Source organism: Ambystoma mexicanum, chromosome 6p, assembly GCF_040938575.1.
Source record: "Ambystoma mexicanum isolate Mex_15411 chromosome 6p, UKY_AmexF1_1, whole genome shotgun sequence".
Taxonomy (NCBI): Eukaryota; Metazoa; Chordata; class Amphibia; order Caudata; family Ambystomatidae; genus Ambystoma; species Ambystoma mexicanum.
The window spans coordinates 154,207,533-154,233,022 of NC_090935.1; the positions used below are offsets into that span (position 1 = coordinate 154,207,533).

The following is a 25,490-nucleotide window of genomic DNA, read 5'->3' on the forward strand; positions in this document are numbered from 1 at the left end:
TCTCAGGGAAGCAAGAAAACCGAACCCCAGATACTGCTATTCCAGTAAATGGAAACGGTTTGTCATCTGGTGCAACTCAAAGAGCATTAACCCGATTAACTGCTCTCCCACACACATTGTTTTATACCCAACTCATTTACTTGAGTAGGGCCTGGTCTTCAACTCCATAAAGGTACACCTAGCTGCACTTTCAGCCTACACAACATCACAACAGAAAGTGTCACGGTGGAAGATACCAGTTATTAAAGTTTTCATGGAGGGAGTGAACCCTCCCATTTCAAACCCGGCTACCGGATGGGACCTAAACGTGGTGTTGACTAGGTTTATGGGGGCTCCTTTCGAGCCCATGCATAAGGCAAGTCTTAAAGACCTCACCCTTAAGACTGCTTTTTTGATAGCTATTACCTCCATCAGGAAGGTAAGTGAACTACAGGCGCTCTCGATCCTAGATCCCTTTGTAACAGTTCACAAAGATAAGGTGGTTCTGCGCACTCACCCTAGATTTGCGCTTAAATTCATTTCCAAGTTCCATGTGATCCAGTCAATAGAACTACCAACGTTCTTTCAGAATCCTTCAAGCCTGGGAGAAAGAACCCTACACACACTGGATGTACGCAGAGCTGTCATGTTCTACATGGAAAGAACTCGACCACTTAGAAAGACTAATACGTTTTTTGTTTCAGTGGCAGCAGGAAGAGGAGGAGACGCGGTCTCCAAATCCACCATTTCTAGGTGGATTGTTAAATGCATCACACTCTGCTACATTCTTGCTAAGAGAGAGCTGCCCTTCAAGCCTAGAGCACATTCCACTCGAGGCACTGGGGCATTCATAGCATTCAGTGCAAATGTTCCCCTTGAATCTATTTGCAAAGTGGCAACCTGGAGTTCTGTACACATCTTTACAAAATACTATTGCCTAGACACTCCTTCTAGGTCTGATTCTCAGGTGGGACAGGCAGTACTAAAACATCTTTTCACTACTGTTCCTTCTCAAAACCCACCTCCAACTCCGGGTACTGCTCGCTAGTCTATGCACAGCATGTGATTCTAAGCAGATTAACAAACATCAGAAGACATGCATTACTTTCTGTAAAAGCATTTCTGATGGTTGTATCTGCTTAGATTCACATGCGCCCACCCTTCCTCCCCGCTTGGATGAAAGGAACATAGACGTCTTACTACTTTCTCTCTTTTCTGTACTCACTCACGATAGTCATAAGGCTCCCTCACGGCAGAAAAAATACAATCGGAGGGACCTCGATGCGTGAGGGATCTTGGGTACACTACACGTCACGTAGGGATAGTGTTACAGGCACGCCCATGTCGACATCCGCTTAATATTCTCGAAAGACGAGATGCAATACTCTGCGGTTACCACTGGATGTCGGACCATATGCACAGCATGTGAATCTAAGCAGATACAACCATCAGAAATGCCTTTACGGTAAGTAATGCATGTCCTCCTGTGCGGCTTCTTGGGCCATCGTCGCATAATATGTGAGATATACTCCTACTTCTCTAACACTACAATACCTACACATGTACGAATGCTCAGTAGTAAGATTGCACTTAGATGAGATGTGCTGCTTATATGGGGTGGTGACTTTAATTGTGTGCGAGATGGGGCCCTGGAAAGTCAGTACCCCTCCAGGCAATTCCGTCCCTGGCTACTGATGCTGTAAATACAGCATTATCGGAGCTTGCTTTGAGGGATGTTTGAAAGGAACTATACCCAGATGTCAGGGTTATTCTTTCTACTCGTCCCCACATTACCTCTACACAAGCATTAACTACATGTTTGTGGGGATGGAACATTTGGCGGAATTCACAAGTGCGGAATATGAAGGATGCACAGTGTCAGACCACTCCCCATTGGTGGTTATGTGGGAAATGAAAGGAATCGGGCCCCCTATTCCGACGTGGCCGATGCCCATGGACACCCTACAAGATGATCTCTTTAAGGATGCACTACACAGCACAATAGAACAATATTTGGAGACTAATATTGGCAGCGTCAGTAGCTGGGGCACTATCTGGGAGGCACTGAAAGTAGTAGTATGGGGAGGCATCATAGCAAGGGCTGGAGGCATACGCAAACAGTTGAGGGCGGATTTGGAGGTAAAACAGAGACCCAGGGGCCCATGGCTGGGCAGCTGGAAAAGGAACGTATAAAATTACGAATGCAGTGTGCCCAGGTTTGGGGCAGGCGCTCTAAGTTTGACTGAGGCACGAATGGCACAAACTCATACTGAAGGGGATAAATCAGGTAGAATGCTGGTATGGTTATGTAAGCAGGAGAAACCTAGAGTACTGACTACAAGGTTGTTGGACGAATGCGATAGTGAATGGAGGTCCATGACGACCATAAATGAAATCTTTGTTTATTTTTACACACAGTTGTACAGATCCGACATTTAGGTACCACAAGAGGCGATCGAGGTAGATTTTGGCCAGATTGCACTCCCACAGCTTGAAAAGTGCCAGGCGGAAGCCCTGGATCAACCTATCTCTTTAGAAGAGGAAAGGCAAGCAATAGCTGCACTTGCCACAGCATAGGCCCAGGGCAGCGATGGGTTACCATCAGAATTTAATAAAACATACAGCTCACTGTTAGCGGAGCCACTCCTGGGGGTATACAAAGAGGCATATGAGGAAGGCATCCTCCCACCTAGCATGAGGGAAATGATAGCGATCCCTAAACATGGGAAGCGCATGGAGAGCTGCGACTCTTATCGCCCACTGGCTATGGTGAATTATGATGCCAAAATATTGACTAGCATTCTGGTTGGTCGCCTGCGCAGGACCATATCTCATATAACACACAACGACCAAACAGATTTTATGTCCGTTCACAGCACTGCTTAAAATTTGCACCGATTGCAGCCTATTATAGATCAGACCAACAGCCGACTGGAGCACTTGTTGGCTTTATCACTTGACGCAGTCAAGGCTTTTGATTCGATATTCTGAGAGTGGATGTACGCGGCACTTGGGTTTGGGGAAACATTCATTCGCTGGGTTAAAATACTATATATCAACAGAGTGGATAGAGTCAAATCCTGAATGTGTATTTCAGGGATCTGGAACATAGAGGGGGTACCGACTATCACCAATGCCATATATACTGGCTATGGATCCCCTTGCGGTGTACCTGAGACAGGAGTACTTGGAAGCTGGAGTAGATGTGGGAGGCACAAGACATCTTGTGTCGCTATAATCAGATTATATTTTATTGTACTTATGCGAGCCAACTCACAACCTTCCCATTATTTTGGAGGTTCTGGAGGACTTTGCAAAGCTATCCGGAATCAAGTTTAGCAGACAGAAACGGTGTTTATTCTCTCTGGCCGGGCTTAGGTGGGAAGCTATAGCGGATTTGCCAGATCCTGGGCTGCAGTGGGAAACATTGTTTAAATACATGGGGGTCCGGATTGCACATTTTTAAAGTATATTTACATTGTTACATGAATTACCTTTTTAAAGAACGCTTATTTAAAAATGGATGTTAATTAAATAACTATAACTGAAACCTTGAGTGTGTTACTTGGTTACTTTTATTTACGAATTTCATTGCTGCAGCTCACATTTAACCCTCTTGAGTTAGGCCTGGCTGCTCAGTCACACTACCAACTTGTGTAGTACAGACCTATACCAAAAGGTGGGTTACCTAATGTTAGGCAGCTTTTGGCTTGGGGCCCACTACACACAACTAAGACTACAGGTGTAAGCAGAACCAACCTTTGGTATAAGTCTGTACTACACAGTTTTTGGTAGTGGAGCTGAGCAACCAGGCTTATCTCAAGAGTGAATGTGAGCTGTAATGGTGTTACACATAGGTCTACAATCACAGGTGTTCAAATAAACGCTTACACTCAAGGTTTCTTGGTTAAACACTTATTAATGTATTCAACAGTCAGTTATAAAACATTGTTAGGCAGAAACCTGTGCAGTTCCCTCTGGGACCACTGCAAAAGATTTAGGACCACAGGTGTTTGGCAGTAAACCCACTTGGTAGCCGTCTTTACCACACAGATTCACTTGGTAGCTGTGGCTGAGCAGTGAGCTTCCCTCAAGAAGAGTTAGGCAGTATACAGAGTATTCACAATAGGTCAAGAGAGCACACTAGAACAAGTAAACACTGACCAGGGCTTGGTGTAAAAGATATATCATTATTTATTTAAAACCACATCTAGAAAAACACACAGGCACTAATAGTAAGCAATTCAAAAACACAGTCACTAAAAGATATACACTCCCTTAAAAGAATATTAGACAAGTCTTAAGTAAAGCCCCACTTATTTTCAGACAGCGGTGAGCGCTTAATGTAGATGGCACCCTAATAATTTGTTTTTAAAAAGGGAGAGAAAAGCAGAGAATAAATCGAAACAGATCCCAACACTTTTTTCACGAACACAACAAGAGAGGAAGGCAAAGTAACACCATGAATTCAGAGTCAGTAGGCCGGATCCGCTTTAAGAGGATCAAAACGAAATGTGTCCAAGGTCACACGGTTGCAGTGCACAAAAGTCTTGTAACGGTTCAAAAAGGAGTTGGACCAAAGAAAGGGACCAGTTAGAGGGTCAAGGCGGCCAGCCCAGTCCAGAAGGTTAAGGGGTTATTATTACCTTGTAGCAATCTTTAGAAAGGGAGGCCTGGCGGACACGGTACCTTAAAGTGATGAGAACACTCCAGCAGGGGCAGTTGTTCCTGGCAGCGGATGCGCGGATGCAAGTCGTTGCTTCGTCCAGGGGAAGAGAGGATCTCGTCGGGGAGGAAGACAGGAGTCTGTTGCACTGCCAGGGAAGAAACCAGCCGCAGAGTTTCTCAGGTACAAGGAGCGGTCCGTTGATTCGCGGTTCAGTGGTAAGTGGCTATCCGGCCGCCGGGGCGCTTGGCACGGGCAGTTGGACCACAAACCGGTCTGGGGTGCGAAGAAAAGAAGGTAAACTGGTTGTGCCCACCAGTCAGGGGAAGAAGCCTCTCCAGCCGGGAGATCTTCTCTGTCGTCGGGAAGTGGTGAGTCGGTTCTGCAGGGCTCCACCGGTGGTGTCGTCGTGGTAGGTCGACTTAGCTTCTCCCTCGTCGGATTCTCAGGTCCTGTGGCGACTTCTGAAGTTCCAGTCCCCAAAGCCGTGCTTTTATGCAGCATACCCCCATTCACTCAGCCTAGCTGTCAATCAAACATGCAAAGTGGTGAGGCGGCCGGCTCACCACTTGGGCCAATCACACAAGAGTGCTACTTGAGTTACCAAGGTAACTCAGTCCTGGGTGCCTAAACCCCCTCCCACACCCCCTGTGGTACCCAGACAGAGTGGCACCACTTTTGGAGGCTTCCATGGAGAAGCCCGCCAAAAAGTGGAACAAAGGGCTCGACTTGGGTTGGGGTCACAGAAGAGAACACAAACGTCATTTTAGAATCGAGTCCTGGCAAAAAATACCAACCGGCGAATTAATATTAATTAAATAAACCGGCTGTATGTTCGAGGCTATGAGAATTAAATAATTAAAGTTGGTAGCCTCGAACAATGGGAAACTCCCATAGGGAAATATTTGCGGTCGAATATAAAAAGTAGTATCCACTGCCACCAGCCAAAACTCGATCAGGGGCGACGGAGACGTGCCCCCTTGACTAACAGACCCCGGGCCAATCGAATTGCCCCGACCAGTACGTCCACAATATGATGGTTTGTACTGGTTTCTGTTAATAATTTGGGACTAGTAAAGCCAATGGTGACTTTACATGCCCTGGGAGACAGTAGTCAGTCCCAGGGTATGGAGTCTATGGTGGGGTGTCACTATGACACCCCTGTGTTACTGCACGGAGGGTGCTGTGTAACACATAGTAAAAACACATGAGACCCTATGGAGTAAAGGACCCCATAGCCCAGAAAACACATTAACAGTCAAAGGAACACCATGTCCAAGAGTGGGAGAAAAAACATCTCACTCTTGGCAGGAGAAAGAAACAAACTCCAGAAATCCAGCAAAGCTGCTGGGGGACTCGCTAGGTTAGGACATTCAGCCTTAACAGAGAATTCTCCCTAACAAACATTCACTAGAAGGAGGCAGTTAAATATCATTCACAAATATACTACAGTACTATACACTTTAAGTTTCTGAGGCATTCAGACTACTTTGAAGGAGGAGCAAAATGGCATAGGTTATTTAGAACATGAAAGGTTGCAAGTTATTCTTAGACAGTGCAAATATTTAGAGTTCACTAGAAGATTCAATTCAATAGGTTAGGCCAAAGTCAATGGGCTAAAATCTTAGATAGGATAAAGCAGTTCTGATAGTGAAACGGAAAAGTCTCGGCACAAGTTCTTAGGAGTAGTTTGTAGCAAGAAGAATGATATGCTGGGTCACACGCTCATTAGGCCTGTGAGTTGGGAAAGTTTCAAGCACTTTCACCGCGAGAGGCAAGTGCTCTGTCGGGTTTTACAGTACCTTTACAATCGAAGAAAAAGATGCAGCTGATGACCTCTGTTCCTGGCAGTTCTTGCAGATCTCGCTGTTTCTGAGCCGCAGTCGTGGGGACAAGAGAGAGGACGTCGGGGGACTCCTGCACTGGGACTGGACAAAAAGCTGGCAACTGGCAAATCTTTGATTCTGGTAGCTGTAGTCCAGCACACAAACTAGTGTCTCCCACGCTCGTTCTATGGTTTCCTTCAGCACTCTGAGGAAAGTCAACGAGCTCCGAGGTGAGTATCCAGGTGGCTTGCGGTTCGAGTTTATTGGTCCCACCAATTCAAAGGGAGTCCTTGTGGGGGCTTCTCTGTCGCCATGAACTTGGCGAGTCGGACCTGCAGCAGGGCTTCACCGGGAAAACCAACGGTCCAGGAGTTGCAGCAGCCTTCCTCTTCAAGCTCGTCTTTGGTTCTTTCGTTCCAGTGGTCGACTCTGCCTTCCAAGCCAAGAGACTTGCCTTTTATCCAGTTTTCTCCCATTCATTCCAGCCTAGCTGCCACTCACCCAACACGGTGGCTGTCCTTGCCGGACATTCAGCCAGCCAGTCACGCCAGAGTTCATTTGGGTCTCCTAGGAGTTTACAGGGAGTTTCGTGCACCTCCCTCACTTCCTGCCCACCCCAGACACTCGGGCACCAGAGGCGGTCTTCAGTTCTGAAGCCCGCCAAAGGCAATGGAACACAGGGACCAAACCTGTTTTGGCGCGCAGAGACAAACTCTAGAAGGACCTTTCCAAAAAGACATGGCTGAAAAAAGAAGACCGGGACCTGTTTAAACAAATGGGGCTCAAACACCATCTTCATAAAACATGGCTCCCGCGATTTAACGCTACCGGTGATCACGGTCAGGAAAATCATGGTAGTTTGTTGTAAAACCACTGCCACCAGCCATTCTGAGAGGAAAGGATAGCATTTGAATGCTACATGAGTGTTTAGAGACGGGATACTATGTAACCCTTCCAGCACTCCATTGTAAGATGGTGTGTGCTGGGTCTAGGAATTTGGAAAGCCTAGTAAAGTCAGTTCCACTTTACATTCTCTGGGAAACAGTAGTTGATCCCAGAGGAAGGTATTTAAACCTTTAGGAAGTCTAAAAGGCATCCCTATGCCACTGCACTGAGGGTGCTGTGTAACACATCCTCAAAATCCAGCAAAGTTGCTGGGGGGGTCTCTAAGGTGAAGGGAATTAGCAAATTTTTGAGAATTCTCCCTAACACCTAATACCAAGCAGATAAGTGTTGCATAGTCTCACACAGTGTGACTGCACCAATTCTTACCTAACACACATCATTTCCAGAATGATTCTTTCCAACCCTTTACCAGAGACAACACTGCATGCCAAGACATACATGCTCTAGCTATGCAATTAAATGTGTTCACAAACTGCTGCCTCGTTGGTTAGTTATCCGTGGCTGCTCTATTTACTTCGCCAACTCCCTTGGGTGCACTTGCCTGCGATACCTCATGCCAGACAAAAATTACCTTGGGGATCGCTGACCATCTGGCATCCCCTAGGTTTTTCACTGCATGGCAGCAGGAATCTAGGTCACTGTGATGCTGGAAATGCATCGGAGGGACAGGGCCTCCGTATCCTAGTCCTTTACTGCTTTTTATCGTGTGTTCTGTCGTATTTTCCGCGCAGGAGTTCATGTGGGACTCCTTGCGGTGCAGCTCTTTCTTTTGGTTTGGTGAACGGACCCGTGGGATACCCTTATGGCACCCATGGGTGGGGGTACAACCCTGTGCCCCTAGTGTATGTTTTTGGGCACCTGTGGGTGGCCCGCAGAGCAGGGTATGGGCTGGTGGCAGCTCCATGCTGAAGTTGACAGGTGCGCGGAGTATCCTCCATTTTGGGATACCCCGGCCCTGCCATTGGGATCAGTTGATTCCTGATGGAAAACAAGATGGCCCCTGTGGCCTCTTGATTTCTATTACCCATTACCTTGTTTTCCCAAAGTCCTGGGAAGCCCTGACTCTGTCCCTTCCCCCTGACTGGCTGTTGGGTGGACATGCCATATATGGTGTTGTTGTGAAGGCCCTGCCAGACTAGCTGGAGCCTTCCCGGTGATGTATGTTGTGGGTACCTCCTGTGGGTGGGACCTGGGTGAATAGAGTGTGCGACGAATATGCATTCTGTGTTGTGGGTGTCTAGTATTTGGTGGTTGACACAATGACTGAGACAACCCTGCCCGAAACCGGTATGAATGCAGCTTGGAATGTTGAATGGCCCGGTACTTGTCCCAATACACATAACTTGTTGTGAGTGTCTGGAGAGAAGTGAATGGCCTGAATACCTCGTGTGCCTGATTGGCTGCCTGCCTGCATGAATGCCCGTAGTCGTGATTGGATGCTTGATTGTGACCCAGCGGAATGAATGGGAGATCAACAGTATATCTGGGGACCTCTCACTGCTAGGAATCGTGTTCAGAAGCTGAAGTCCACTACGACGAGTAACTGGAGTAACTGACGCTTGACCTTGAAGCCCTGCTGGACGAGAAGAATTGCTGTTGCTCTCCTTCGCAATCTGAAAGCTGCTGTGTTTCCAAGGACTGACCCAGAGAGGACCTGGTAAGGCACCCTCTTCCCGAGCTACGAGGGACCATCGTGCACAGCTGATCTTTGCCAACGCTCCCTGGTAGACAGACCTTCGACAGGCTGCCGACCTGATACAGGGACTGCTGCGGAGCTGTTGTCCGCCACTGTCGACCGCCGTCGCCGACCGGAGCCGCCGTGCTCCCGTTTGCCTAAGAACTTCCATTGATCATCGGACGCTCTCGCCTGCATCGTCATCCGGAGAAGGCCTGACCGTCGACGCGCCGAGGAGCATCCACCGGTGGGTTTCCCGCCACCTAAAGACCGCAGAGACGCCAACGACTCGACGCCCTTTCTGGGCCACAGTGCTTAATCATCTCTTTGCAGTCCAGAACTATCGTCACCGAGGTGCCCCACACGCTTCTTCCTTGCAGGACGCCAACGCTCTGTCGTCGACGAGCACCGCTAGGAACGAAGCTGCCACTTCCCTGCCGTAGTTCACCCTGTTCACCGTCGGACGTTCGATGACCCGTGACTCCTGCCTTAAAGGGAGGGTACTCAAGAAGGGCCGTCGATTCCCTGACACCGAACGCCAAGTTCCCAGACACCTCTCGACGATCCGTGGCTCCCGCCTGAAAGGGAGGCACTCAAGAAGGATCGGTCGACGCATCGTCGAAGAACTCTACTCCACCAGGCACATTGGGGAGGGGGGGTAAAACCTTAATAGGAAGAAGTGAGACTATCGAACATATGGACTGGGCTTGTGCGATATATCTTTATTTTACAGGTTGCCCAGGTGGGGGGGGATCTCCACAGAGAACTGTCTAGGTAACGGGGCCAGCATTCTGCCTATTTTTTCAACCATCTTACGTTCCTGCCTATCTCTATTGCTGGTTTCCTCGTTATTAATCTGTGTGACATTTTAACCGTACAGTTGATGCACTTTAACGAGATTCGATAACATTAGTGGTACCACTTTAGAATTGTATATATTTATCATTATTGACTTCCGAGTACAAAGTGCATTATTGTGATCGTGTACATACCTTTGAATATTAATTATATGAAGACTGTGTTTTCAGTAATACAGTGTGTGGACATTTTTTTGTGGGGGTTCGGGGACTACACTGTACTTAAGAACCAGCCCGCATCACGTCCTGAGAAGCTAGGCCTTGATTGCTCGTCCATTGCTACCTTATAGAGAATCTTGGCTGGGGTCTTCTCTGCCTCTCCTCTACCATATAGAGAGCAGAAGTACAGACACCTCCTACCAGTCTTCACAGTCACGGCACCACTTTGTCAGGGAAATTCGCCAGTCAGCAATAATCCAATCTATCGAAGGTTAGTAAGCATCTTTAATGGCAGTGCGCAAAGCAGCATACAGATATCACCAAACTGGACAACACGAAATACACCCTGAAACCAGTGTTCGGACTGAACGTAGTACAGCAATGCCATTTCCCCGGCTTATATTGCTTTTGTACTTTAACATAACATGGGGCCTCATTCCGAGTATGGCGGTAAGGGATAGCGGCCACCGCTAACGAGAGCGGTGGCGGTAATCCCTTACCGCCATACTCTGAGTTCCCTTAGCGCCATGGTGCTTTTAACACCTGCTTTTAGCAGGCGTTAAATACCATGGCGCTAAGGGACCTTGATGTTAATTACGCCACCGTAATTTACGGTGGCGTAATTGACGCCTTCCCCACTCCCATTATGCCCTATGGGGCAAGAATGGGAATGGGGAAGGGTAAATGGGGATTGGGGAATTACCGCCCCGCCAACCTTGGAATGGGGCGGTAATTCCGCCAACCACCAAGGCGCTGCCGGTCCGGGTACGGCGTCAACCAAGGCGTTAATAGCGCCATTGGTTAGCGCCGTACTCGGAATGAGGCCCATGGTCATCTATGAAAGGGATGCGCCAGACAACTTTTAATGACAATATAAAATGCACCACGGATATATCTTGCCTGTTGTACAGTTTTGTCATAATGTCGTGCAGAACTACGACGATGTCCTCACGCTTGGGTGTGCATACCTATTCCGATACATGTTCTAGCAAGTCAGCAGTGTCCAGTACAGTCAACACTGCTCACAGGACTTGGGCATAGCCTGGCAATGCCTAATGTTGCTAATTTTACACATTGCATCTCTTGTCTCGCCGGGCAAGGTGGGGTTCTACATCTCACTAGTCTGATCAGAACGAAAATGCTTAGGGCTTAGCATTGTGAGTAGGGAATAGAGGAACATTACATGAATAGCAGCATATTTGTGTTTTCCACCACACCTCAAACCCAACAGTGGTTTTCCTCTCCTTCCCCCAGAAGCTCATGGTATCTCAAGCTCTGGTTCTCTCTAGCTTGGACTATTGTAAAAGCCTCTTTCTAAATCTACCTGCCTCTACTCTCCGTCCTCTGCAACTAATCCAAAACAGGACTGCGAGACTTGTCCTTGGCCTCAAGCCCTGGGATCGTATCTCTCCAGCTCTGAAATCTCTCCACTGGCTCCCAGTGGATGCAAGGATTATATTCAAAACCCTCTGCATTGTCCACAAGGCTTTCTGGGGCCTGGGTCCAAAATACCTTCAGCTATCCCTCCGCAATGACCTCCCCTCTCGAGCTCTTCGCTCTTCTACCTCCAACTCACTCAGGGTTAGTCGTTTTTCTAAGAAACAAGCTGGGGGTAGATCTCTGTCTTCGGCTGGGGCCTCCCTCTGGAACAGCCTCCCTGCCACTTTAAAACTTGAGGAGAACCATCTCCGGTTCCGAAAGCACCTACAGACCTTCCTCTTTTCTTCTGCCTTCGCTCGCCCTCTCCCCTGCTGATCTGTTCTCTCTTGGCACCGTGCACCTGGCTACCCTCTGTCTTTTGGGCCCAGGTACCTGCTCATCCTGCCACCCTCCCGCACTGCCTCCGGGCCACCCCTTGCACTGGGGTCTGTATCTGTCCCCATACAGCCCCCCCTTTTTCTTCCTGCACTTATTAGACATACCCTGTCTGCTGCCTTAAACTTATCACTTGCAAATTGCTGGCTGCATTACCACTGTTTGTTGCCTTTATTATTTATTTATTGTTATTTATCTGTTTCTCCTCTGCTTCGCACTTTCCACCTCTCCCCCCTTCCATGCACTTTTCCCCTCCCCTTCTCCAATGCACTTGCGCATTCTCAATGTCACTGGGCCTAGTAAGATCGCTGTTTTTGTTTCTCCCCTGTTCCCCTCTGTTCCCTTGTCGCACTCTGAAACACTTGTGTACGAGCGCGATAGAAATAAAATATCAATCGATCAAAAAAAAAAACAGTGCAACAGCTATCGAGTCGGTTCTCGTCATAGGCGCTGAAACCTTCACCTGGGGCAGCACAAGTAATCTCCCCTGCCATAGGTGATTTCCACCAAAATGCATAGGGTAACAGATAGCTCCATTTAGCCAGGTTGGACATTTTCCTTATAAATCGCAGGTTTCTGAGATTTGACTTGTTAGTTTTATTAGTTATTGCGCCATATAACTAAGGCACAAATGTGCAAACTCTGAAGTGCTAGAATGGGATAAAGCAGGTTGGGAAGGGAGAGAAAAACATAAGGGAGACTGAGTGTTACTTCAGAAGAGCAAGGGAACCAAAATGTTTGCTTGCCTTTTAAGCTGAAGTTGTAGCATCTTTTCCAGAAACCTGCTTTGGAGGTTATGCGATTGAGGTGGAGTGTGGGAGATGTGCTGTTTCTCAGAACCCCCATTCCTGTATCCCCCCCACGCTGTTGTGGGTTGGATCCACAGATTGCTAATAAAGAACTATAGGGTGAACATTCCATTCTTAATGAAACAAAAAAGGAGGTAGCCGGTTTCCTTTCTGTTGGCCGCTGTGGACACCATGCTGGTAGATAAAGAGCCATAGGCTGCAATAGGTAATGAAGTGATCTTTCCCCTAGCATGCCAACCAGGGTCGATATAGTTTCTGGTGGAATGTTGGTCTTTCTTATACCAATCATACCATCTTGTCTTTCTGCTTTTTATTTTGCTTTTGGTTGACAATGTTGAAATGATGAGACTGGCCTACAATCATTGTCTCTCCACCCCCAGATACCACCTCAAGAGAGTGGAGGGGATCCAGCTTCCCAGTCTGTCCCCCACTCTCTGGAACAAGCTCCCCACTCACCTACCTGACGAACCATTGTGCAACATCTTCAGGAAAAAACTCAAAACAACCTTTTTAACTGCCGGTCTGCCTTTCCCTCTGTTTTATTCCTCCCATGTTTTTATCCGTTGCCTGACTGTAACCAACGCCTAGATGCCCATGGGCTTGGTGCGCTTATATAAATGCCTAAATAAATAAAAAATAAATAAATTGCAGTACAATCTTTTGCCAACATGTCTTTGCATGCTACTAATAAAAATGCAGATGACTTAAGTCAAGCTTTTTCTGTTCTTTTATTATGAATAGGTATCAGATCAGTAAGCTTCTATGAACACATAATCACTGTCGGAACTGGACAAGGCTCCATGTTGTTTTATGACATCAGAGCACAGAGATTTCTGGAAGATCCAAATCTTGCTTGTTTCGGACAGAAATTGAAACCAGGTGGAGATGCTCTTAAGTTAACAACTGGGAAAGGATGGCTGGTAAGTTGCAAAATTGAGATCTTATGCCTAGAAATGTGATGTTGTGATAATGCTGCAGATTTGTTTTGTTTGGAAACTTCGTGAGACATAGGAGGTTAGATCAAGTGACATATTTTGATCAGAAGCAATTATTATAAAGATTACCTGTTTGTCACACTGCGTCATTCTTATCCAGTCCCATGGATGATTTTCTCAATGTTTCTCAAAAATGATTTTTTAAAGAGGCAGGGACTCATGTTTGCACAGCTCGTTAATGACAAACCTTTCAGCACTGAGTTGCACACACGCGTAACCAGCATCATGGAGAATCAAATACAATGAAGACGTTCTTCCTAGATCTGTGTTGAGTTTCATGTGCTATGCAGTGGAGTAACTTTGCTGAAAATTTTGGGGGGGAGGTGGACATGACACCTGAAGAAAAGGTGCCCCAGCCAAATGAATAGGGACAGAATGGTGTGCCATGAAAGTTGGGGGGACAAACACCCCTGTTCCCCCTTAAAATTATGCCCATGGTGATATGAATGCAGATGAAACTGAACAATGGCCAGCAGGTGATACTGTTAAGATGTTATTTCTGAATCAGCCCTGTGGCAAGGTCTAGGTAGGGTTAGGACTTTGCACCTGTTGAGCCCTATGGAGAAAAGGGGGTAGAAACGGGTATGCAATGTAGCCTATTTTTCTCTGGGACAACTTCTGATGCTCCTAAGTTCACTGGGCCCACTTACCTTGTGCCGTGGTTCCGTCAGGGAGGCCCTGTGAGTGCTGGTGAAGAGGTCACTTTCAGGTTTTTAGGTTCAGCTAATCTGGGTAGTCAGTGGTTGTGCTGTCTGGTGTAATGGTTATTGGCAATTGTGACGTCCACCTCTCTCTCTCTGCCCCTCTTCCTCTCTCTCTCTCTCTCTCTCGCTCTCTCCCCTTCTCTCTCTCCCTCTTTCTCTGACTCTCTCTCTATTTTGTGGTTCTTGGGCTTCCCAAAGCCCCCTCGCCTTCTCATAGGCTTGGTTTTGCTGGTCTTTGGTAGGGTGTCTGCCTGCTAGGGTTTGTCTGGCTCCTGTAACCCTTTTGGGTTTCCTAGCATCAACTATTAATGTCTCTCGGTTTCTCAGGGCTCTCCAAAGCCCTCTGACAGGCTTGTGTAATGCGGGTTTGCCTCTGAACTCACCAGTAAAATTACAAAAGTAATCCAAAAATTGAGCGTACACCGTGCAAGAAGTAACGCTATTTATTCAGGGCCTGGGCACAGCTTGGATTGCAAGATTCATGCAGAATGGCGCAACAGAACTGCACGAAAAGCAAAGTCAAAGAAATGCCCCAAAAAACAAACCTTTAATAATGATACAAACTAATTGGCATTTAGACATATCGCAACATTAGGTCAAACCTCCTTGCTGATCTGATTGGAGGGGCTACGTCATTCCCTATTGGAGGCACAGACATTGTAATACATCGATTGGGTCCCACATAATTCATACCACCACCCTCCGCCACCTCTGTGACGTCACAGACCAACCCGCAATTCCCACCTAACCAGTGCCAAAATATTGAATCATTGAGATGACCAGTGATACTTTATTCATCTGTCACCAGTCGGCTCCATCCGTTTCTCATGAGAACAGCTTCCACCATGACACAACAATGGCCTTGGACCATTGAAATATTACCATTTTAAAGTTGAATTTTCCAGAACAACCCCGGCTTCTACCAAGGGTTGGATGAGCCAAGGGGCAATTTGAAACTGATATGAGGTACTTTGAAACTGCCAGTAGACCAGTTCCACAGCATAATTTTCCGAATTATTAAATGATTGTGCTTTCACTGCCTGTCCCATGAGCTTCCCAACCATGAATGTATCAGAGGCTGCTCATTTCTTACCGTATAATCCTGGGAGCGTGTGATTGGCAATGTGCTGTCCGCCTCTGCAGCTACTGAGCACGTTGGTGAAATGCAAATGTTTTTCTACTCCAAAGACATGCTTCTGCAGCCTGGTTGCAGTGCCTCTATTTTACAATAAATCATGTATACTTAATCTGAAGCCCATATTAATTAGCTACACACTAATGAATACCTTTTTGCCTATTTATATGTATCCTGGACATCTGATCAATGTGGGCATTCTCCAGCCTAGTGTATAAGATGAAAACCGCATGGCTATCAATGATGCCCCCTCCCGGATCAGCAGGCTATTCTGGCAGCTGATAAGTTCACGCCTTTTTATTGCGCTGAACTTACATCCCCACCACACTTGTTTCAGCTCGATTTAGGTAGATCGCCTGCCCACTCAGGTTTTTCAGGCCCCTGTAACATTTGTGGCTTTCCCAGCCTCGAATATCACTGTTCGCCCCTCTCAGCAATGTTAACTCTCCGAGAGATTTTGCTCCCCTTCCGCTGGTCAGCTCGGCAATGTGGAGTTCAGAGATCCGGTCTCTCCGGTGCAGTCTGGTTTTGCCGTCAGTTAATGGGCCCCAGGTCCACCACTGCTTTCATGTGGTTGCACCACCAGTCGAGGTGGTCACTTTACCGTCCCTGTCTGTTTTTCAATAATGACTTCTCCGTTGGTCAGGACGCCAGCTTCTGGTGTCTTGCAAACGAATCCTTCGTTCCTCACGCTACCAGTGGCTCTGCGGGTTAGCATGGCGTCGCCCGTCCAGGACATCTCCCAGTCAAAGGCTCGCCTCTGTGTCAGAGTCCCTCCCTTCAAGGCTCTTCATGGTTTTATTTTCATCATCACAAATAAAAGGTGTGTGTCATTCTTCTTTTGGGCATTCAGGCAGACTCCATTATTACCTGAAGCCAAAGAGATTGAAGAAATGTCATTCTTCGGTAAATCCAAAATGGGGTTAAGTCTTTCCGATTCCCATGTAGACGGATAATGTTTTCTGGACAAGGGAGTTCTTTGCAGGAATTGGAGTCTTTGTTCCCAAGAGGGGAGTTCCTCCCAGTGAGGTCCCACTTGCCCAGTCCATATTTGTCGCACAATTGACAGCTGGATGACCCCGATACGATCAATAAAGCACCACCACGTTGTCGACTACCTTGGGGAACCCCAGGACACTATACAGGTGGGAGACAGTGATGACCACTGCCATCAAATGGTGGTAGGTGACCATTGTGGCGGAAAACAAGGAATCTTTCAGCTGGAGAGCCGCAATTACAGTGGTAGGTCACTTGATACACCAGCAGAGTGTCTGTGGAATCCCAGGTCCGAACTTGCGATGGCGAGCGATGCAACGAGGTAGATCAGACTGAGCTAGTCAGTCCACAGAGTGGTCGAGGGTCATTTCCAAAGGCTTCCAAGGGCAAGATCCTCGAGTAGGTGTCCGGACTGGTTACTCCCACCGGTTCAGGCGTCGAACACTGTTGAAGGTCTCCTGGAGCTCAGCAAAGGTGCAGGGGTTCGCTGCAACGATTAAAGTCTACCATGCTGTATAACTGCAATAATGAGATACTCCTCTTCGAAGGATTCTTGGCTCCAACGATGATCTGAAGAATGGTTGCAGGAGTCGTCCTTTTTCCCAAATTCAAACTGGAGTCGCTCCTGAGCCCACCAATAGTAAGCACCTGCACCGTTCAAACTGACAGGGGCTGTCCAATTATGGACAGCCTCCAGCCACCACAACTGTCCAGCAACAGACGCACTTTGGCCAGGAGGAGGACTGGGACCAGACAGTCGCAATCCCCACATCTGGCTAGAAACACATGCCAAGGCTTTGCTCTGGGAAAGGGCTTACCAAATAGGGCAAATCTGGCCATGAAAGGGCAGGAAGAAGGCCAAGGTACAAGATGGCCAAAGGACAAGGCGAAATCTCGTGCATGGCCATTTTAGAGTATATGGTATTGCAATAAAATTAAAAGTACATGTGAGATTGTAAAATAAAATGGCTGAACATTTCCGTTACCACCAGTTTCCGTTACTGGACGCCTCCTGCAAGTAACCATTAAGTTCTCCAGCATGAGGTGTTGCATGGATTCACATGCTCATGAATATGCCCCATCGTCGGGCTAGAAATCCTCTGTAAAAAGAAAGCAGTTTCACTTTAGACTGAAAACTGCTCGTCTCCTCTTAACCAATCATTGTCCTTTGGGTCAAAATGCCTCCAGTCAATGACACTTGTCCTCCTAAGCTCCACCCCTGGTGACCATCTGCAGTTTTACTGCACATTTCAGTGTTGGGAGCCCTCTCATTTCGCTCCTCGAGAATTGTGACTTTTTTTGCTATTGTTGGATGTTTTTTTTCAACCAGGTCCTCATCGAACGTCACGCATTGACAAAGGCAGCAGGGACCCAATGTCGGCAAAGATTGTGTTTCCATCATTGGATCTTCTCTCCACGAGTTTGGCATGCCCAGGCTTGGGTTTACATCTCACCTCTACTATGTCCGATGTGGCCAAGAGAAGTCTCTTAGGGCCTCCACCCAGACCACGATGAAGACTGGTGCGAGATTTGTACCCGGCCAAGACCAGGAGGGATCGCTACAGGAGGCTGGGTGTTTTGATAAACCAGAAGGCGGCCTCCGATTCGGCTTCCTGCGCATTCATGCCTCGTCAAGGACCGGCAGGTCCCATGAGCATGCTGCTGCTGAGAAGTCGAGGTACTTTGAGGATTCTCCTTCTGACTGGATCCAAAAGAAGGTGAAACATCACGCATCTGCTCCCACGAAGGTCACTGCTGCAGCAGGTTCTAATTCGGGAAGGGGTTGCTCCCAGTCGCCAGCACTGCCGACAGTTGGCCTTGTGGCTGGTGGGTTGCCTTCCGTGAGGAGGTCCTTAACCCCTTCCAAATACAAGTGTTCTTCAAAGGACAAGTCATCGAAGGAGACACCTGTGGGAGGCCAGTCGCCGGCTCCCTCTTCTTTGTCACCGTCGACCCCGAACGCCCCATCGATAAATTTGTTTGCCAAGACGTCTGCCTTTTTGACATCTGCCAAGACCACCACCTCGTCAATGGTCTCATCGGCGACAGCCACGGCACCATTGACGGCCACCATGTCGACGACCCCCCATTTACGACATCTTTCCCTCTATTGTTGATGAGAAGTTTGGCAGCAACTGTCGTATCCACATTCACAACGATGGCGCTGGGGGTGTCTTTGTCTCCACGGCCTCTGTCGGTAATACCAACCACAACCTTGTTGACGGCGCCACCAATTTTGCAAATACCAATTATCGCCTCCTTCCCAAAGGACTCTGGTAGGGTGAGGGAGTTGCTGCCTAAGTCGGACTTCCTGCTGAGACCGGTGAGGGTGTCTCTTCCAGCTCCTTTGGGGGTATCTGAGGAAATCTCCTCACATCTATAGTAGAGGGGGACCTCCCTGAGGATTTCTACTCAGACCATGAAGGGGACCAAGGGCCCATGTCCCAAGCTGGATCTCAATGCCAGGAACCGTACCAGCTGTTTGCCGCTCCAAAGGGTTTCAGCCCAATTCCAACCCAACTCACACCCCAACCAGCACCTAGAGATGTCACTGGACATCCTCACTACCCTATACACCTTTGTGGTGGAAATTCAAGAGAGGCTGCATGCTGCTCCTGCACTGGGGCCGGCCTGCAGTCCTCCCAAGCCTCTCCGAGCAGGAGTCCCCCGAGGCCAAGTCCTCCAACCAGGAATTCGCCGAGGCCAAGTCCTCCCACGCTGAAGCATCAGCCAAGTCCTCACAGGCTAAAGTGTCAGCCAACATTGCCCCATAGAGCACAGAACCCGGTGGAGGAACAGCCACTGCGTACAGACATTGGCACTGACACTGAAGCCACGGCTACTCCTATATACGATTACCAAGATTATGTCCCTGCTGACTGGGAGCCTCTGGATACGGACTAGCCCTGCAGGGCTTCGACATCGGACGAAATTGGTTCCTTCCACACCATGATCTCAAAGGAACCCAAACTCTTCAATCTGATGCCGGAGAAAAGGGAGGCGCTTCTCCTTCAGTGACGTGAGTCCTTGAGGAAGACAGTCCTGTCGGTTCCGTTGTTGGACAATGTCTGGGAGGAAGAATTGGCCCTTCTGAAGATGCCAAGTACCACACCCTTCAAGAGCTGCAGGCTGAAGAAGAAATACAATGTCCCGTACTCGGCTCCCAGATGTCTCAGGTCGCAGCCTTCTCCGGACTTGGTGTTGTCGGCCGGCACCAGGAAGCGCTCGTCCAATCACTCGTCCTCTTCCATGGTGCCCCCGGACCAGGAGGGCAAAAAGCTAGAGGCGCTTGGCAAACGCATCAACTACACCGCAGCTTCCATCATCAAGGCCGCCAATGCCCTTGCCATCCTGTCTCATGACAGGGAGCTTTGATACAAGCTCGGGCCAATACTGGATTTCCTTCCTGATGCCAAGAAGGCAGAGGTGCTGGCCCTATTCCAGGAGGACGAGGTGGCGTCTGATCACGCCATTACAGTAGCGCTGGACATATCGGACAATGTGTTCCACCAGATAGAGATTGGTGTCGCCCTGCAGCGCCAGATGTGGCTGAAGCCCATGAACTTTCAAGCAGACATACAGTCCAAAGTCGTGGGTGGGAGGATAGCTCAGTGGCAACGTGCTCTCCTTGGAAGCAAGACGACACAGCAACACAGGTTCGATCCCCGGGTCCCCGCTTAGAAACCTCTGGGTATTAAGCGCGTTATAAATAAACTATCGTATCATGCCTTTTGATGGAGACAATTTGTTTGGGAAGGAAGTGGGTGAGGCTCTCCAGGATATCAAAACAAACGCACTGATGGCTCATTCTCTGGGGACCCTGCAGCAGGAGGTCATCCTTTCATTCCCCACGGGGAAGAGTCTTGAGGTCCTCCAATGGGTTCACTACCCCCTATCGTCAGCCCTTCTGCTCCACCACCCAAGAAGCATACATGGGCTTCTCCCGGGCCTATGGCAGCAGATGCCAGCTGTGTCCACAGGCCAGGACGCAGACGCCCGAGCTGGTTTGAACCGGTCACGGATCTGATTTCCCCCCCTCCACCCCCCCTACTTTCACACCCCAGTGGGAGGACGGCTGTTGAAATTTGTCAAACAGTGGAAACACATCACCACAGACAAATGGGTGCTGGATGTTCTTCAGCAAGGGCCTGCCTTGGAATTTCAACACGGGTGCCCTTGCATTTCTCCTGTTGCACGTCAAGAACTTCACATGGCTCAACTGCTGCAGGAGGTTCAAGCCATGTTAAGAAAAGGGGCAATTGAGCTGCTCCTTCAGCAACTCCGGGACTCCGGAGTGTACTCCAGATCATTTCTAGTACAAAAAGTTCGGAGGGTGGCAGCAGATCCTAGGCTTAAGACGCCTCAACAAGTACTTACTCCTAAAAGTTCAGGATGGTCACGTTGCAGCACGTGCTCGGCCAGCTGGAGGGGATTTTCTGGTGTCTCTGGACTTGCAGGACGCATACTTTCACATCCCCATTCTTCGACAACATCAAAAATTCCTGCGGTTTGTGGTCCAGGGACAGCACTACCAGTTCAGGGCCCTGCCCTTGTGCCTGAAATCAGACCCCAGGGTATTCACAAAATGCTTGACCCTGGTAGCTGCACACCTACACCACAGGGGCATACACGTTTACCCTTATCTGGACCTCTTGCTCATTCGCTCCCACTCTCACGCCCTGTGATCCAGCACACGGCAGAGACCATACACCTTCTGACTTTGCACGGATTCTCCATGAACTATCTGAAGTCCTGCTTGGTGCCATCGTTGAAAGCTTGGTTCCTGGGCGCCCATCTCAACACGGTCCCTTGTCTGGCAACCCTCTCGGAGGTGAGGGTGAAGGCCATCCTGGGAACAGTTCATCGGCTGTCCGCTGTGTCCATCGCAACAGTCCGGTACATCAAATCTCTGTTGGGCATGATGTCTTCCTGCATCCATCTGGTCCCCTTTTGCAGACTCCAGATGCAGCCTCTCGAAGAGTCTCTAGATGCCAGGTGGCAGTAGACGGACAAGATCGCCCTCAATCTGGCTTTCGTGCAGGATCTACAGTGGTGGGCAGTGTGCCTGCATCTCACTCAAGGAGCCCCCTTTCAGATTCCTCCATACCCTGCCGCGGTCACCAGGGACGTCTCCCTGGGGGGGGGGGGGTTGGGAAGCCCACACAGGGCAGTCTCCCGCCAGAGTCCTCTGGCTCCCAGAGGAAAAACACTTGAACATAACGTCCTGGAGCTCCGGGTGGTCTCCTGGAACCTGAAGTCCTTTCAGTCGCAGGTAAAAGGGAAGGCGGTGCAGGTCTTTACCGACACCACCACCACCACGTTCTATATCCGGACGCAGAGCGGAGCACACTCCCCCGCGCTCTCACTTGAAGCCCAGTCCCTGTGGCACTGGGATATTCTTCAGGACATGTTCCTTTTCCTCTTTCACCTGGCAGGCACCAAGAACACCATTGCAGACGTGCTCAGCAGGGAGCTGTGGTCCTGCCACGAGTGGGAACCTTCAGTAAGTGCAGGTGTCTCAGCTCTTCAGCAGGTGGGGTTTCCCCCCCAGATCGACAAACTCGCAACAACGGCCTGCTCCAAGTGCTGGTTGCTCACCAGCAGATGCCCTCAGCCAAGAAGTCTGGGGGACGCCTTCTCGTTCCTGTGGGACGGGCTCTCCCTGTACCCCTTCCCTCTGATTCTGCTCCTGCTACGTGTGATCAAAACACTATGACATTGGCATTGCAGGATGATCCTAATTGCTCCAGCTGGGCCACAACAGATCTGTTACCCAAACCTGCTACATCTGAGAGTGGCTCCGGCCGTCCGGCTTCCTCCACTTCCAGACCTTCTCTCCTGAGAAAACAGAACAATACTACACCATAACCCAGCATCTCTGAGCCTCACAGCCTGCCTCCTGCAGCCCTAGAGATTGGGCACTATTCCCGGCTGCTGAAGTGCAAGATGATCCTGGCCAAGGGCAGGCTTCCTCTATGTTGTCCTGTTACAGCCACAAATGGAAGCACTTCAAATGTTGGTACAGGACTCAAGAGGATTACCCCTCTGCAGATAACGGCTCTGCAGCTCCTCCTGTACCTGCTTTCGCTGGCCAAGGTTGGCCTGACTCACGCCTCCATCAGAGTTCATCTAGCTGCCATATCCCAGGCACCTGGCAAGCCCTCCTTGTGGTCACACTGGCGCGTCAATGAGTTCTCAAAGGTCTCTTTAGGACTTTTCCACTGGTGAAAGCTTCTGTCCTGGCTTGGGAGCTCAACATAGTTTTGACTAAGCTCATAGGGCTCCAATTGAACCCTTGCATCGGGTCCCTCTCAAGTTTCTCTAATGGAAGACTGCTTTCGTGGAGGCCATTACCTCGGCCAGTCAAGTCAGGGAGATCCAGGCCCTCTTCTGCAAGCAGCCATACTTGACCATTCACGCTACAAAGGTGGTGCTGCAAACCCATCCCACCTTTATGCCAAAGGTACCTTAAGAGTTCCATCTAAAGAAGCCTTTGGTTCTGCCAGTTTCCTTTCTGAAACGCCTGCTGAAAGGGCGTTTAATTTGCTGGATGTTGCTCTTGCCGTGAAGTTTTATGTGGCACACAACGGATTTTCGGAAGACGTCTCAGCTGTTTGTCAATTTTGGACCTGTGGGACACTGGAAGGCCATGTATAAGGCTTCCATGGCCAGGTAGCTCTCTGGCTGTATCATGCACTTTCATCGTCTGGCCAACAGACCTCTTCCAGGCCGGCCGAGTGCACACAACACCAGAGTCATTGAAGCGACAACAGAGTTTCTCTCTTGTGTTCCTCTGCTTGACATCTGCAAGGCTGCTACGTGGAGGTTCACACCCCACCTTCACGAGATTCCACTGCGTCGACAGGGATTCCAGGGAGGAGTGCAGGGTCGCAACGCAACCTGTTTGCTTCAGATGAGTCTTTTCCAGCGGTAATTGTATTGCTTATGTTGTGCCTTGCCACCTTCTGTGGTTGTGTATATGCACTTATTTGTAATTGTATTCATAGGCAGGTGTATCCATGCTAGACCCCATGCTGGAGAAGGAACAAGTTACTTACCTGGAACTCCTGTTCTCCACCATGGGTCTTGTATGGATTCACATGCAAACCCTCCCTCCTTCCCTTCTGTGGCTCTTCTTGGTTCATACTGCCACTTTACGCGGCCTACCAAATCTGAAGATGGCTACCAAGGGTGGAGCTTAGGGGGACAAGTGTCATTGGCTGGGTGCAGTATGACCCACAGGACAATGATTGGTAGTAGAGGAGACTAGCAGTTTTCAGTCAAAAGCGAAACTGCTTTCTTTTTACTGAGGATTCGCAGCCTAACGGCTGGGAATATTCATGAGCATGTGAATCCATGCAAGACCCATGCTGGAGAACAAGAGTTACAGGTAAGTAACTTGTTCTTTACTAAAAATAAAGAGAAAGGGATACAAAGTATCCCTACAGTACTTCAGGTTAAGGTGGTATGTGCAATATAAAACAAACAAGACATTTCATAATGGCCACATGGACTTATCAGTACCACCAAAACAGATGAGCCAAACAAGGTTCGTAAAGAAAAGACTTTTTTTTTTTTTAAAGAATTTTATTAGTTTTTCAATACAACCAACAATACAAACCAAACACGCAGTGCAATCCACAATCATTACATTAACATCAATTGGTCTTTGTTCACTGCCCCCCTGTTCCCACCCCCTTCACGAGCCTGTTTATCCTTCACACTCAGTATCTGCTACGCACAGCAAGGCGTCATTTTCATCTGATTCCTCTGGATCTAACATTGTTCCAAATACTCCAGATATCGATGCTTTCCATGCCATCAGGGTACCCACTTCTTCCTCCCAAGACATGCTACTTGCCTCCTGCCATACCACCGTTTCAGCCTCCGACCATTTCTGTAATTCTTTCCACCACACCTCCACCCGTGGCTTATGACACTTTTTCCATACCATAGCTATCCTTCGCTTTGCAAGCACGTACGCCAAGTCTTTCAGTTTCCCAACATGCTTCAGTTTTCGTGGCCTAGGAAACCCTCACAACAGGCAGGCGCAGGCGGTGTCTATGGCGAGCGTGACCCCTTTCTCTGCTAGCTTCTGTGCGACTTCTCTCCAGAAACACTCGACCACTGGGCATGACCAAAACATGTGTGTCATATCAGCATTCTCCTCATCGCACTTAGGGCACGCCTGTCTCCCAGCATTCCTGAATTTAGATATCCTCAGCGGGGTCATATACGCTCTATGCGTTACGTACAGCTGTATTTGCTGCAATCTGGCATTCCTAGATACTTTCTTATGGTATCCCAGGGCCTGCTCCCACATCCCATCCTCCATTTGGGCTCACACCTCTGTTTGCCAATCCACTCTCAAATGTGTCAATTCCTTTCCAACTTTAGCCATTACCATCTCATACAATCTAGAGATCTCATGCCCCCCTTCAGCTGTGTCATATATCATCCCCATAATGGCGTCCGGTTCCTCCGCCAACACTGTCTCAGGCCACGTTATCCGAATCTTCCGCACCAACCTGTGATATGTAACATACTGGCCCCCATGTAGTCCTGCCTCCTCTCCAAGTCCTCCAAACTCCCTGATGGTCCCCTCCTGCCATATATCTCCCAACGTTACTAGCCCAACGGACTCCCAGTAGGTTCTGATAATCACCCTCAGTTGCTCATCTCCTCCCGCCAAAGCAACCAGAGGTACTGTGGGGAACACGGGAGCAGGTCCCCCATCATTATACATGCTCGTCGCCACATTTTCCACCCAAGCCTCATCATCCCCGGGCACTCCTTTATTTCTGACTCAGGCAACCAGATAATTTCTTTCAGGTAAAACGGGGCACAGTCCTGCCCAAACAGTCTAAGTTCAGGGGTCGCTTCATAAGAAAAAAGACTTTACTTGCCTCTGTCATGTCAGTTTAAAACAGCATCAAAAAGGTGGGGTTCTATAGATGTCTATGGATGG

General features: G+C 48.8%; 1 protein-coding gene across 1 annotated transcript in view; it reads left to right on the top strand.

Annotated features, from left to right (window-relative positions):
* The window catches only part of DCAF12 (DDB1 and CUL4 associated factor 12), a 402,526-nt gene that overhangs the window by 289,839 nt on the left and 87,197 nt on the right, over nt 1-25,490 (top strand). Inside the window, exon 8 of the mRNA XM_069626849.1 lies at nt 13,434-13,612. Within this exon, the coding sequence (XP_069482950.1) occupies nt 13,434-13,612 (179 nt within the window). The remainder of the gene's footprint in view (nt 1-13,433; nt 13,613-25,490) is intronic.